Consider the following 12,711-nt stretch of genomic DNA (forward strand, 5'->3'; position numbering starts at 1 on the left):
ATATGAGGTTGGGAGGGTTAATAAGCTAGGAACAACTGCTTGCACGTAGCCAAAGAATTCAGATAAGAATTGCAGTACACGGTCGAGCCATCACAAGTCTTTTAGTATACTTATATTTGTGTTTTAGAGGAGTATCTCCAGTATAGAGGATAATAATATCACCATCAAGTACGAGGTAGCTACCATTTTCTGAGCTCTTGCCACATGACAGGCTGCTTAGTGCTTCATCTAGATAATTTCACCTAATCCTTGTAACAGGGTTGAGTTTGGTACTCTTTTTTTTACAGATTAAAATAAAATTAGACAAAGACAGTGATACACTTATTAAGTGGTTCTGGACTCAGAAGCCCAGGCTGATTTCCCAACAATCAGCTTCCATACTTTAAAATATAATTTATAAATTAAGGACAGTCCATATTTATGAATATTATCTTTCTGAAGAAATAATCTTCAAAACACAGTATACATAAAATTATGTAGTTTCTCAATAAACTCACTTTCTTCTTAACACGAAATGGCAGCAATATTGATGGGCCTCCCTAAGAGGTTTTATAATGTTCTATCACAATGAATGGCAAACTACATTAGTGGAGCCAATCAATTACATTTCATTTCATTTTGGCTCTCATACTTTTGCAACAAGTTCTTTACATTTGAGTAGTTGAACTGCAGGGATAACAAACTGTGACTAATTGAAGAATGATCATTGACTTCTGGTAATTTGTCTGATAAAGTTAAACAGAAACCCAATTCTGGCATTTACAAAAAGGTCAAATCTAAACAGATTAGAAGAAATCAAATAATATTGGTTCAGCATGAAAGAATATTAAACCTAGGAAGAATGTGTTTTTTAAGAATGCCATTTAACTTTATAATATCCTCCATACTGAGTATTTCAGAATATCACATATGTATATATATGCATGCATGCATACATACATACACATAAAGCCCCAAAATACAAATTACAAGAATTATAACATACATACTGCATTCCATCTACTAAAATCTCATCCTCTGAGGCCCAGATATTCTATGCATTCTTCCCTTATTTTCTTACTTTGAAAGCAATGACTTCTTCTTTGGAACTCCTAGAGCATTTTATCTTATAACTCTACTATCCTGTTTTATATTTTATCTTGTGTTATAATTATTAATTTACATTATCCTCTCTCCTATTAAATTATAAGCTTATTGGAGAAACAATTATCATCTACAGTTGAACCCTTCAACAACGTGTAGGTTACCAACACCCCATGTAGCCCTAAAATCTGTGTATAACTTTTGACTTCTCCAAAACTTAACTACTAATAGCTTACTGCTGATAGGAGCCTTACTGGTAACAGTTGATAAACACGTATTTTGTATATTATATGCATTTCATACTTTATTTTTTAAAACAGAGGTATACATTAAATTTTTTTTAATGTTTATTTTTGAGAGAGAGAGAGACAGAGCATGAGTTGGGGAGGTGCAGAGAGACAGGGAGACACAGAATCCGAAGCAGGCTCCAGGCTCTGAGCTGTCAGCACAGAGCCCAGTGTGGGGCTTGAACCCATGGACTGCAAGATCATGACCTGCTAAGTCTGACATTTAACCCATGAGCCACCCAGGTGCCCCTATATTTTATATGTTTATTTATTTATTTTGAGAGAGAGTGGGAGACAGGTAGAGAGAGAGGGAGAGAAAGAATCCCAAGTAGGCTCCTTGCTGTGCTCAGCACAGAGCCTGATACAGGGCTCAATCTCATGTCTATGAGATCATGACCTGAGCCAAAATCAAGTCGGATGCTTAACTGACTGAGCCACCCAGGTGCCCCTCATACTGTATTCTTAAAGTAAGCTAGAAAAAAAAGTTAAGAAAACCATAAGAAAAAATACATTTACAATAGTATACAGTATTGATTGAAAAAAAAATCCACATATAAGTGGACCTGCACAGTTCAAACCTATGTTGTTCAAGGCTCAACTGTGATTTGTCTCTACATGTCTCTCAAATCTTTACTACAATCATAAAAGTGATCAGTAATTTTTTTTAAGTTTATTTATTTTGAGAGAGAGTATTTATTTTGAGTGTATGTGTGCACATGCAAGTGGGGGAGGGGCAGAGAGAGAGGGAAAGAGAGAATCCCAAGCAGGCTCCTTGCTGTCACTGCAGAGCCTAATGTGGGACTTGGTCTCACAAACCGTGAGATTATGACCTGAGCTGAAATCAAAAGTCATATGCTTAACCAACTGAGCCACCCAGACGCCCCAGTAAATATTTTTGATAGAAGAGAAAGAGTTCTATCTCTTGAACTGGTGGTGGTTAAACAATAATTATGCACCATATAAGACATTTAGAATTTATGTACTTTTCTCAAATTATATTTTACAGTAAAAAAGGTTAAAAAGAAATATTTAAGAAAAATGGGACATGTGAGATGGTTAATTTTACATCAACTTGGCCAGATCATGGTATCCAGTTTTTGGTTAAACACCAGTCTCGATGTTGCTGTGAAGTTATTTTTTTAGAGGCAATTACCATTTAAAATCAAGAGACTTTGGTGGCTCAGTTGAGTGACCGACTCTTGATTTCAGCTCAGGTCATGATCTCATGGTTCGTGAGTTCAAGCCCCACATCAGGCTCTGCTCTGACAGCACAGAGTCTGCTTGGAATTGTTTCTCTCTCCTCTTTGTCCTTCCCATGCTCACTCTCTCTGTCCCTCAAAATAAATACATAAATATTAAAAAAAAAATTAAAATCAGAGGCTTTGAGTAAAGCAGATTACCTCTATCACGTATGTGGGTGCACCTCAACCAATTAATCAAAGGCATTGAGAGAAAAGACTGAGGTCCCCACAGAAGTAAGGTATTCTACCTCCAGATGACTTCTGACACAGATTACAATATCAACTCTAGCTAGGAACTCCTGCAGGTTTCAGACTTGCCAGTCCCCACAATCATGTGAGCTAATTCCTTAAAATTAATCTTTCTCTATCTAGGTATACACTTCCATCTAATTGATTCTGTTTCTCTGAGAACCCTAATACAACATGATTATATACTGTAACTTCTAAAAATTTCTTTGTATGATGAATCTCATGTTAAAAAAAAGAGACAGTACATACATGATAGCATCATATTTAACATTTGTACATACTTGAAATGTCTCTAGGATCATAACAAATAATTGCTTTTAAATTTTTACTTTATGTATAGAGTCATGATAGCTAAGATCATGAAATTAGTACTTTGTAATTATTATTCCCACTACAAAAAAGCCAAAAGAAACAACCCAATCCCAACCTGCGCGCGTGCACACACACACACACACACACACACGCACACACACACACAGGTTAACTAACAAATGATGGCTAAGATCAACCTAAAATTCCCCTCAGGGCCAATGGTTACCCAGAATCTGCCTATTCTTCCTCTCCAGCATTGCATTTCAATTCTAATTGCATGATCAAACCAACAAATTGAGCTCGAGACAAAAAAAAAAAAAAAAAAAAAGCCCCTAGCTGACAAAGACCAAGGTTGCAAGAAAATGTTTTTCAAGTACAAGTAATGCAAGAAATGACAAGTGAAGTGAAGGAGAGGTTTCAAAGCTTGAAAGACAGTCATCAATACTGACAGATTACTGTAATTCTGGCTGCCAGCATGATCGATTTGGACAGCATATGACAATCAATATTGTCCTCATTTAGTGAACAACATTAGATTCATAGTTACAGAAGATGTTCCCAGGATAAAATTTAAACTGTATTTAATGATCATAAATAGCACAATTTATGCTGTGGAATCTTAGTGGGTACTTTCACTGGGCATAAAATAACTAACGCAGCAGTACAATTATCCAAATATAAGTGAGTTTATTACATATTCTTTTATCCTCTTATTTCTCTTATTAAAGTAGTAACTGGTGGTTTTCAAAGCCTACTTCTATTTCAGTTTCTTTTGTAATTTCTGTTAAATTCTATTGATCTGTTTTAGGACACGTGATTTTTTTTCCTTAATGGGAACTTACCTGGATTTGTCAAAAAACATACATTGTAAAATTTAATGTATTTCTGAAATATATATATATATTTTTTAAATTAAAAGACATCTGTAATTCAAGATCTTAATAACATCTAGTTGTAATTTAGTATATAAGGTTTCATTGAAAAATCAAGCAATCTACCTGTGTGAAATCATTTTCCCTGATACTTAGAATTAATATAGAACTTTATGAATCTTTGTAAAAGATGACTATTTATTTTTCAGATTAGCAAAGGCTAAGAGTATCTTTATTATATTCTTAAGTAGTATGGGGAAATAATTTCCATATGGCTTCTAAATTCAAGCTTCCAAGTCAAGAAAAATATCTTTGATTTGATTTTATGTTTTTATTCTGTGTGTTCCAGAAGCGGTTTTGCTGATGGAAATTGCTCTTATTGGCTGTGTAAATAGTGTTCATGTTTACTCTTTACATCTGAAATTATCTCTCATCTTAGAAATTTTCTCCAATGTTGTATCTATTAATGTCTCAGCAAGATTAACTATTAAGAACTTCGTGAAATAGGCCTGAAAATCCAATCCAGTCAATTAACCTACCAACCAACCAAACATAAAAACTCAATTAGGCAATTCCTTGGTGTTGGGTAGAGTTGTTTTATATTGACTGTAATCTTTACACATAACAGAATCACTGCACAAAATAATGTACCTTATTTCATTTCCTAAGCATATCCAAATTCATTACCTCATCTAATCTTGACAATAATTCTGTGATGGGTATTATCTTTTTTTACAGACAAAGAAAGTGAGGTCTAGAGATTCTATGACTAGACCAAGATTACAAGGCAGAGCTTGAATTAAAATAATTATTTTCTAACTGCAAATCTAGCCACCATACCTCTAGTGTAACATGTAAATCTGAAATAGTTCTCAAAAGAGTATAAACTTAGGTGCAGGAAAAAGAAATTAAGTCATAGCCCCCAACACTTTTATTTTGCATTTTTAACTACTTGGTAAGTTGTACATCTTAAATATTTGTACTTCAGGCCAGAAATAGTTTGTGTTTGCTCAATAAATGGAGTTCCTGTTTTATGACACAAGAGGCAAACAGAATTTTCTACTACAATCTAATTTCTCTCTCACCACTTTCCCAAAAGATTTAAGGCATTCTTTCAACTGTGTCTTAAATGAAAGGGCGGAGGACACTAACCTTAGGATGAACATCAGGATCAGGCCAAGATCAGAAAGACAACCTCAGAGGAGTTGACAATGTGGATAAAATGAGCTTATGGGTAATAATCTGCGCATTCCTTGTAGGATTAGCTACCTTTCTAGAGATATTCAGGAAATAATAAACTCAATCCCTACATTTCACAATGACCACTTCAAATCTGATCTTTCAACTTAAAGTGAAGATATAACTGTCACAAGTAAGAAATGCTATATAAATGTCATTAAGCTTAATCAATATATCATGCCATGATCCACCACCTATAATTCCATTTCACAGTGTCAGAATACATGAGAAATTACATAGGAATCAGATTGCTTAAGTCAATTTTCATCAAAAGAAGAGAATATATGTGGCAGACTTACGATAAATCCATTTCATGTGGAATAGAACTCAGGATATTTTAAAAAGCCTTCCCTGTGAAGCTTAACATCCACAATTTATTAAGAAAAATAATTGAAATGTTTTTAATCATATAGAAAAAGTATATGGAAATAGAAATTCATTTCAGAAAGCAATTAAAACTGTGTCCCAGGCATTGTTCTAAGAGCTTTATACATACTGACTCATTCAGATCTTATAACACAGTGAGCTAGGTGTTATCATCCTCATTTTATAGATACGGAAACTGAGGCTCAAATTATTTAAATAATATTCCCAAGGCTAGATAGCTAAGCATTTGAGTCCAGAAATCTGGCTCCAGGAGCCATATTCTTTTTTTTTTTTTTTTTTAATGTTTATTTTTGAGAGAGAGCAAGCGAACACGAATGGGGGAGGGGCAGAGAAAGAGAGAGACACATAATCCGAAGCAGGCTCTGTGCTCTCCCCACAGAGCCCGACGTGGGGCTCAAACCCACGAGCCACGAGATCATGACCTGAGCTGAAGTTGGACACTTAACCAACCCAGGTGCCCCTCCAGAAGCCATGTTCTTAAACACTCCATGTCCTCTCATACTTCCGTGTCTTTATCTTGTTCCCTCTGCCTGGGATGCTCTTCTTAATCTCATCCACCTGATTACCTCTTATTCATCATCCTTCAATATTCAATCCTCACATTTCTGAGGCTGCTTCTCATTATACCTCCAAAACACTGTACATAACTCTGTTACAACACACGCACTAAAAACTGTATATTTCCTTAACTAGACTGAGTACTTTATGATGACTGTTAGGATTATTTCTATACATGCATAGTATCAGAGTACCTAGCATGGGACCCTAATTAGTTAACCAAAAGATAAGTACTGATTAGTAGTGTATAAAAGAAAATACATCATTCAAATATCACAACAGCACAAACACTGGGGAGGAACTCTATCTCTATATATCAATGAACAGAAACTCAAAGGTACTGACCCATAAGACATACTTACCTTGGAAAGCAGACATGTATTAGAGTAGAAACCATACTGTTAAAAAGGATACAAGTTTTGATACAATGGAATCAGAGATTTTAGAGCACGGCTTGCATTTATAGCTGTTGCTCGAACCATAATGGGTAGAACTTTTCCATTCACAATAGCACCATCAAAAAGTGGACCAAAGAAGGGAACCTGATTGAGAAATTAGAACATAATTTTATACTCATATTGAAGAAAGGTTGTTATAAATAAGAACAATCAAGACACTGCACACAAAAATGTTTCTACTTCCTCTTTAGTTCTTCCTTCAGTAGAAATACTATTCAAATTTAATTCTTTTCCATGATTCACACGAAGACAATAAATAAAAAATGCCAAAGGTCTACATGGTTTCCTATTCAAACAGAACTGTGCTTCATTTAACTGACTAAATAATTTATATTCCCTGCCAATTTTCAAATTTTTGTTGTCTCAACTGTACACAAAAATTCAACACTGGAAATAAATTTCTTTTCTTCCACTGAGTAAACACAATAAAGATAACACATTCTCATAGGCAGCAAGTTAGTTTTTCATTATTTTTGTGACCACCTTTACTATAGAACCTAAAAGACCTTCATTACATAGTTTTATTAGAAAAAAAATCTATTTTGATAACTGTCACTTTTATCAGATGACTGACAGTTTCAAAGTAATTCTACTTGAATATGGTTGGTACAGATGACAGCTGAAGGCAAGGACATGGGATGTGGATAATACAGTAAATATTTCAGGCTTTGTGCCCATATGTTGTCCCTGTTATATATTCTTCTTTGATTTTTAAAAAAAAGAAAAACCTGGGGGTAAAGGAGCAAGGAAACAAAACAAAAACAGAAAAAGAAAAAGAAAAGAAAAACCCATTAAAAAAGTAAAAACCATTATTAGCTTGTAGGCTGTACAAAAATAGGAGGTGAACCATAGTTTGCTGACCTCTGGTTTACATAAACCCTAAAGAAACCTGGCTGTAAGCTCAAATTCACATGTGGGAAAGTTAGTCTAATTCAAGAAATTCTAAAGATTCATGATCAACTGTCAAAAACTAGGTTTTCTATAAATTAAAAGTATTTGATTTAAAAAAAGTAAGAAAGATACCCAAACACTATCACACTTTTATTATTTTGAAAGTGTGTTTCAACCCTATGGTATAAGACATCCAACCAGAACAAATTTTTTTAATACTTTGTAGAACTTTCATTTATTAAAAGTGACACGATTAAATAATCATGTACTCCTTAGTAAGATATACCAACTAAAAATAAAGGAATCATACATTCTTGATGTAAAGGGAATGATTGCTTCTTATTGTACCTTTTAGGAAACTATAATCATCCTCTTAATAAAAGGTAATCCTGTTGTGATCTTAGTACAAAGGAACTTCTGCTCTGGCACTTCTCCCATTTGAACATAGTTTCTTGCTATTTTTTCTGTTTTAGCTCCTTCTGAACCAGACTTACACAATTTACATTGTTACACGAGTCTTTGTCTCACTTCCCCGTTTTCACAACCTGATGCCTAGTCTAATCCCTCTGAAAGAAGAAACTCACAAACCCATTCAGAGCTCAGAAAATATTATTAAAATATAGTAAGTTCTTACCTCTGGTTTTTTCATTATCTGGATACTGAACATGTGATTTTTCATTGGATATATGACAATAAGGACATCACCAAATTCTGTAGGAATAATTCCTCTCCTGTAGTCTCTAGTATGCTCTGACCAAACAATGTGTACTTCATCATTTCCCAAATGTCTCAACTGGAAAACCAAAATAGTTCACAGTGTTTAGAAAAAGCATACAGTTTTTCATACAGCTACTGACAACATACTATACTGTAAAAAATATTAAAAGATAAAGAAATTAAAACCTCCCTCTCTCTCTGCCCTCCCCCACCTGCACGCACGCGCTCTCAAAAATAAACAAACATTAAAAAAAATTAAACAAGCGAGTGTTTTAAGATTCTACTCCTTTTTTTCTGACCATTCTCTCAAAGTGCTAATGAGCAGTAAAACTGCCTAAAGAAGGCAACAGGAAGAGAAGGAAAAGAAATAGGTAATTCATAAATTGGGTAAATAACCTATTAAGTAAGGGAAAGTCGACTGTTTGGTTCAACAAATTTCCAGGGTTTCTTTGCCTATGAAATGTTGCCTACAAAATTCTTCCAAACAGATTCTTGAAATTTGTTACAGTCTCAAGATGTTGTTTAAATATTTGTGGTGCTTACAAAGGCTTCTGGCAATCAGAGAGAGTTAACATTATGGTGGTTAAAATGATAAAAAAGCAAAGCATCCAAAAGTTGGATTTCTAATAAGTTATTAGAAAAATGAACTTAATGCCCATTAGTCTTGAGTTTTCTTCATAGAGATTATTGTATAAACATGTATTTTTAATATAAAATGTGGTTATCTTCGTATATTAATGGATTCTGTCACTGTCAACATCTGAGTGCATTTTTGGTGCATATCTCACATGGGCTCTTTGACTGCTTTCAGATAAATGGACACATTGTATGGGAAGGTTTGGAAGAGAGAACTAGGGTGTCATCAATATTTTTTGTATGAGCTAACATACAAATGATTTGTTTTTGAAATATGTAATTTACTTGGCTTAAAGACCACAGAGTAAGAGAGAAGTTTAAATGTGTCATTTAAATAACAACAAAAAAAGGAGTCAAATCCAATTAATGAAAGGCTCTCTTCTTTAGCCTTAACCCTGGAGTTTTTTTTTTTTTTTTTTTTTTTTTTTTTTTAAGTAAGCTCTGTGCCCAACCTGGGGCTCAAACTCATGACCCCAAGATCAAGAGTCACACACTCTACTGACTGAGGCAGCCGGGGGCCCCTTAACCCTGGAGTTCTTAACCCAGGTTCAAGGGGTCTGTGAATATTTGAAAATTACTTGGCAAAATTTTATTTGTGTATTTTTCTGACAAGAGTCTATCAAATGGGAGTACGTAATACCAAAAAAGCCAAGAACCATTGTTCTTATGGTTTCTAAAGTCCCAAACACCAGTCGATCTAGAAAATCCTAATCACTATGAACATCACTAAAGTATCTGAAAATACAAGGTAAATCCCTGAATTTTAACATTTGTATTCTTAAGCAAGAAATGCCCCCTCAGATACTTCGATGGATTATAAGATAGAGGTAGCTATTACTCTAAAGACAGTATCCAGCTAAACCTATAGACCAGAATCTATTATTTTAGAAATATAGTATAAAAATATTTATTTTCTTTTAAGGAGACTTTTTTAGGTTTAAGCGTATTAAATATTTTTTCCTTTTTGGAAACAATAAACATACTCATTGCTCTAAACTCATGATGGTAGGCCTAATCATCAAAATATTGTTTAAGTTTTAATTCTTCATTATTTACACCACAACACACACACGTGTCGAAACACACACCCGTTGAATGATATAAATTCGGTACTTGGGCTCTGTGACATTTTAAAAAACCAAACAGATTACACAACTTAGAAAAGCTATGGCTCTATAATTTCATTTTTTAATCAAAATACTTTAAAAATATCCTTCCTATACAGCCATCCCCATGTGTCAGCTTCCCTAATAGGTTTATGTTAACTGAATACAAAAGAAATGTGAAATAAATTTAACCAGGAGGGATGATCCAATCTAATTTTGATACATTAATGTCATATGCTGTACATGTTACAATAGCAGCCAGATCTAATACTAAGCTCCAGGCTATACTGAGATTTCCAAATGGCAGATTGTTCTAAGTGATATCAAGTATAATTGAAGTAATAAACGATAGTAAAAGCTGAGCACACTGTCAGGAAGAATTTAAGTATTTACTTTTTAAAATTAAATGAGTTAGGTTAGGAAAGACAAGACAACTGAAATAATGCAGGTCTCAATTTACAGAAAATTCCTTTTATTTATCTGCTACATTAACCCTTGAACTCTTGCCAAAGCTATCTATAATTTCTAGTGCCTACTTATCTAAAGAAATGAGAGAAAAGGGCAACTAAAGTTTTATCTTATAAACAAAGCCTGTCTTCAAATATCTACCACAGAGTCTTAAAAGTCTGTTATAGAAGTTTAATGGGAAGAAAATAATACATTTTTACTGAGATGCTGTAATGAAGATACTTGTGGCAAAGAACCATACATATAACAAAGTCATGCTAAACATATTCAAACATTTTGAGGGGAAAGCTTCAAGACCATCCCTTACCTTTTTTTAAAAAAATAATTATGTTGTCATGATTGGGCATGTTTTTGTATCTTTAAGTCTTTAAAACTTACTACATAATAAACACAAATTGAGAAATTGCTAATCATTGGTATGTATATCTTAGGAATTTTTGAGAGATTGCTGAAAGAATGAATTTTGAGTATTAATGGTTAATAGAAATTTCAGAAGTGAAGTGTGTTTGACACTTTGACATGAATACTTTATATAATATTTGATGTTTATTTATTCTCTATCTCTTAAGGACTTACAAGGTTGTGTCCTGTGTATACTCACCAGGTTTTCTATACTCCAAAAATTCTCAAAGAGTTCCTACCTACATGTTTTTGTACCCAGATGCTAATCACTTCTAAAAGAGAGTACAAGACTTCTGTTTATGGGATAAATCTGGTAAAATGATTGGCAACCAAACAACTCTTCCAAATCCACTTCAAATGCTGATGAAATAATTTTAATTCAGCTATATAATATAGGCAGCAGATTATCATTATCAATTCATGAAGATAAAGAAGTTAAATGAAATTAACACGTACAAAATTGAAATCCTCAATACATTATAGAATATTAACACTGAAAGAGACCCTAAGTAAAGTTCTGATTTCCAGCCCCATACGGGAACTCCCACTGCAACATCTCTGACGAGTAATCCTGCTTCTATCTGAATGAATACTTCTAGGGTTGGGAACTTTATACCTTCATGAATCAGCCTATTCATTTTTAAAGAGCTACAATCATTAGAACATTCTTTATGCTAAGCTAAAATTTGCGTTCCTGAAGCCTGTTCTTCTACAATGATCCTTACCAAAGAAATCCAGTCTATATTCTATATGTTATCGTTTCAGATATTTGAAGATTGCTCTAACGTAGATTTCAACTTTTCTTTTCCAGGTTAAATGTGTCCTTACTTCCTCCTTGAGTTTACAAAGCTATTCATTATCCTGAATTATTTACCTCAGTTTATTGATGTTTCTATTAAATTGTGGTGTCTGGAATTGAACACATTACTAATACATGCTCTGACCAGTACAGTAAGCTCATAGTGGGATGACTTTCTTTGTTCTGTTAACTGAATTATTTTCTGCATTTTTTCAAAGTTGGCTCAAATAGTAGTTGTGATTAATTCAAACCCTTCATTCTTGTTAGTATAAAGTCCTAAGCAGGTACAACTGACTGCTAGAATTAAAGAGAGAATTTATTATTTTTATTTATTTATTTATTTACTTACTTATTTTACTTTTTTTTTTTTAATATGAAACTTATTGTCAAATTGGTTTCCATAGAACACCCAGTGCTCCTCCCAACAGGTGCCCTTCTCAATGCCCATCACCCACCCTCCCCATCAACCCTCAGTTTATTCTCAGTTTTTAAGAGTCTCTTATGGTTTGGCTCTCTCCAAGACAGAATTTATTCTTATTAAATTTTACCTTGCCAGGTTCAGATTATCTTTAAACCTATCTTGTTAGTCTGGTTCTGCTATTCAATGTGTTGGCTCTCTGTTTCCCAGATTTGGGCTATTCTTAAATTCAATTTCTTGTGTATTTATTTAGATTTTAGATAAATATGTCAAATAGGACAAATCTGGGTAACAGCCTTATATGGCAAGTCATTTCAATGTTCCTCCTGGTTAAAATAATATCCAACATCAAGAACCTGGGTGGCTCAGGTTGAGCTTCCAGCTTCGACTCAGGTTGTGATCTCACAGTTCATGAGCTCAAGCCCCACTTCAGGCTCACTACTGTCAGCCTGTCAGTGCAGAGCCCTCTTCAGATCCTGTTTACCTCTCTCTGTCCCTCCCCTGCTTGTACTCTCCAAAAATAAGTAAAAAAGAAAAAATATCCAACATTTATTAAATTCTTACTATTCTAAGTGCTTTGGCATAACT

The 12,711-nt window shown here is 33.9% G+C and overlaps 1 protein-coding gene across 13 annotated transcripts in view; it reads right to left on the bottom strand.

The window, feature by feature from the left end:
* Nucleotides 1–12,711, bottom strand: part of RALGAPA1 (Ral GTPase activating protein catalytic subunit alpha 1) — a 281,757-nt gene that overhangs the window by 24,847 nt on the left and 244,199 nt on the right. For 12 of the 13 annotated variants that reach the window (XM_045450711.1, XM_045450709.1, XM_045450708.1 and 9 more), the window contains 2 exons: nt 8,212–8,370; nt 6,643–6,770 (listed from right to left, as the gene is read on the bottom strand). In XM_045450711.1, the coding sequence (XP_045306667.1) occupies nt 6,643–6,770; nt 8,212–8,370 (287 nt within the window). Of the gene's footprint in view, nt 1–6,642; nt 6,771–8,211; nt 8,371–12,711 lie in introns of those variants that run through there. The other variant, XM_045450713.1, reaches the window with a different exon arrangement.

This window comes from Leopardus geoffroyi, chromosome B3 (genome assembly GCF_018350155.1).
Source record: "Leopardus geoffroyi isolate Oge1 chromosome B3, O.geoffroyi_Oge1_pat1.0, whole genome shotgun sequence".
NCBI lineage: Eukaryota > Metazoa > Chordata > Mammalia > Carnivora > Felidae > Leopardus > Leopardus geoffroyi.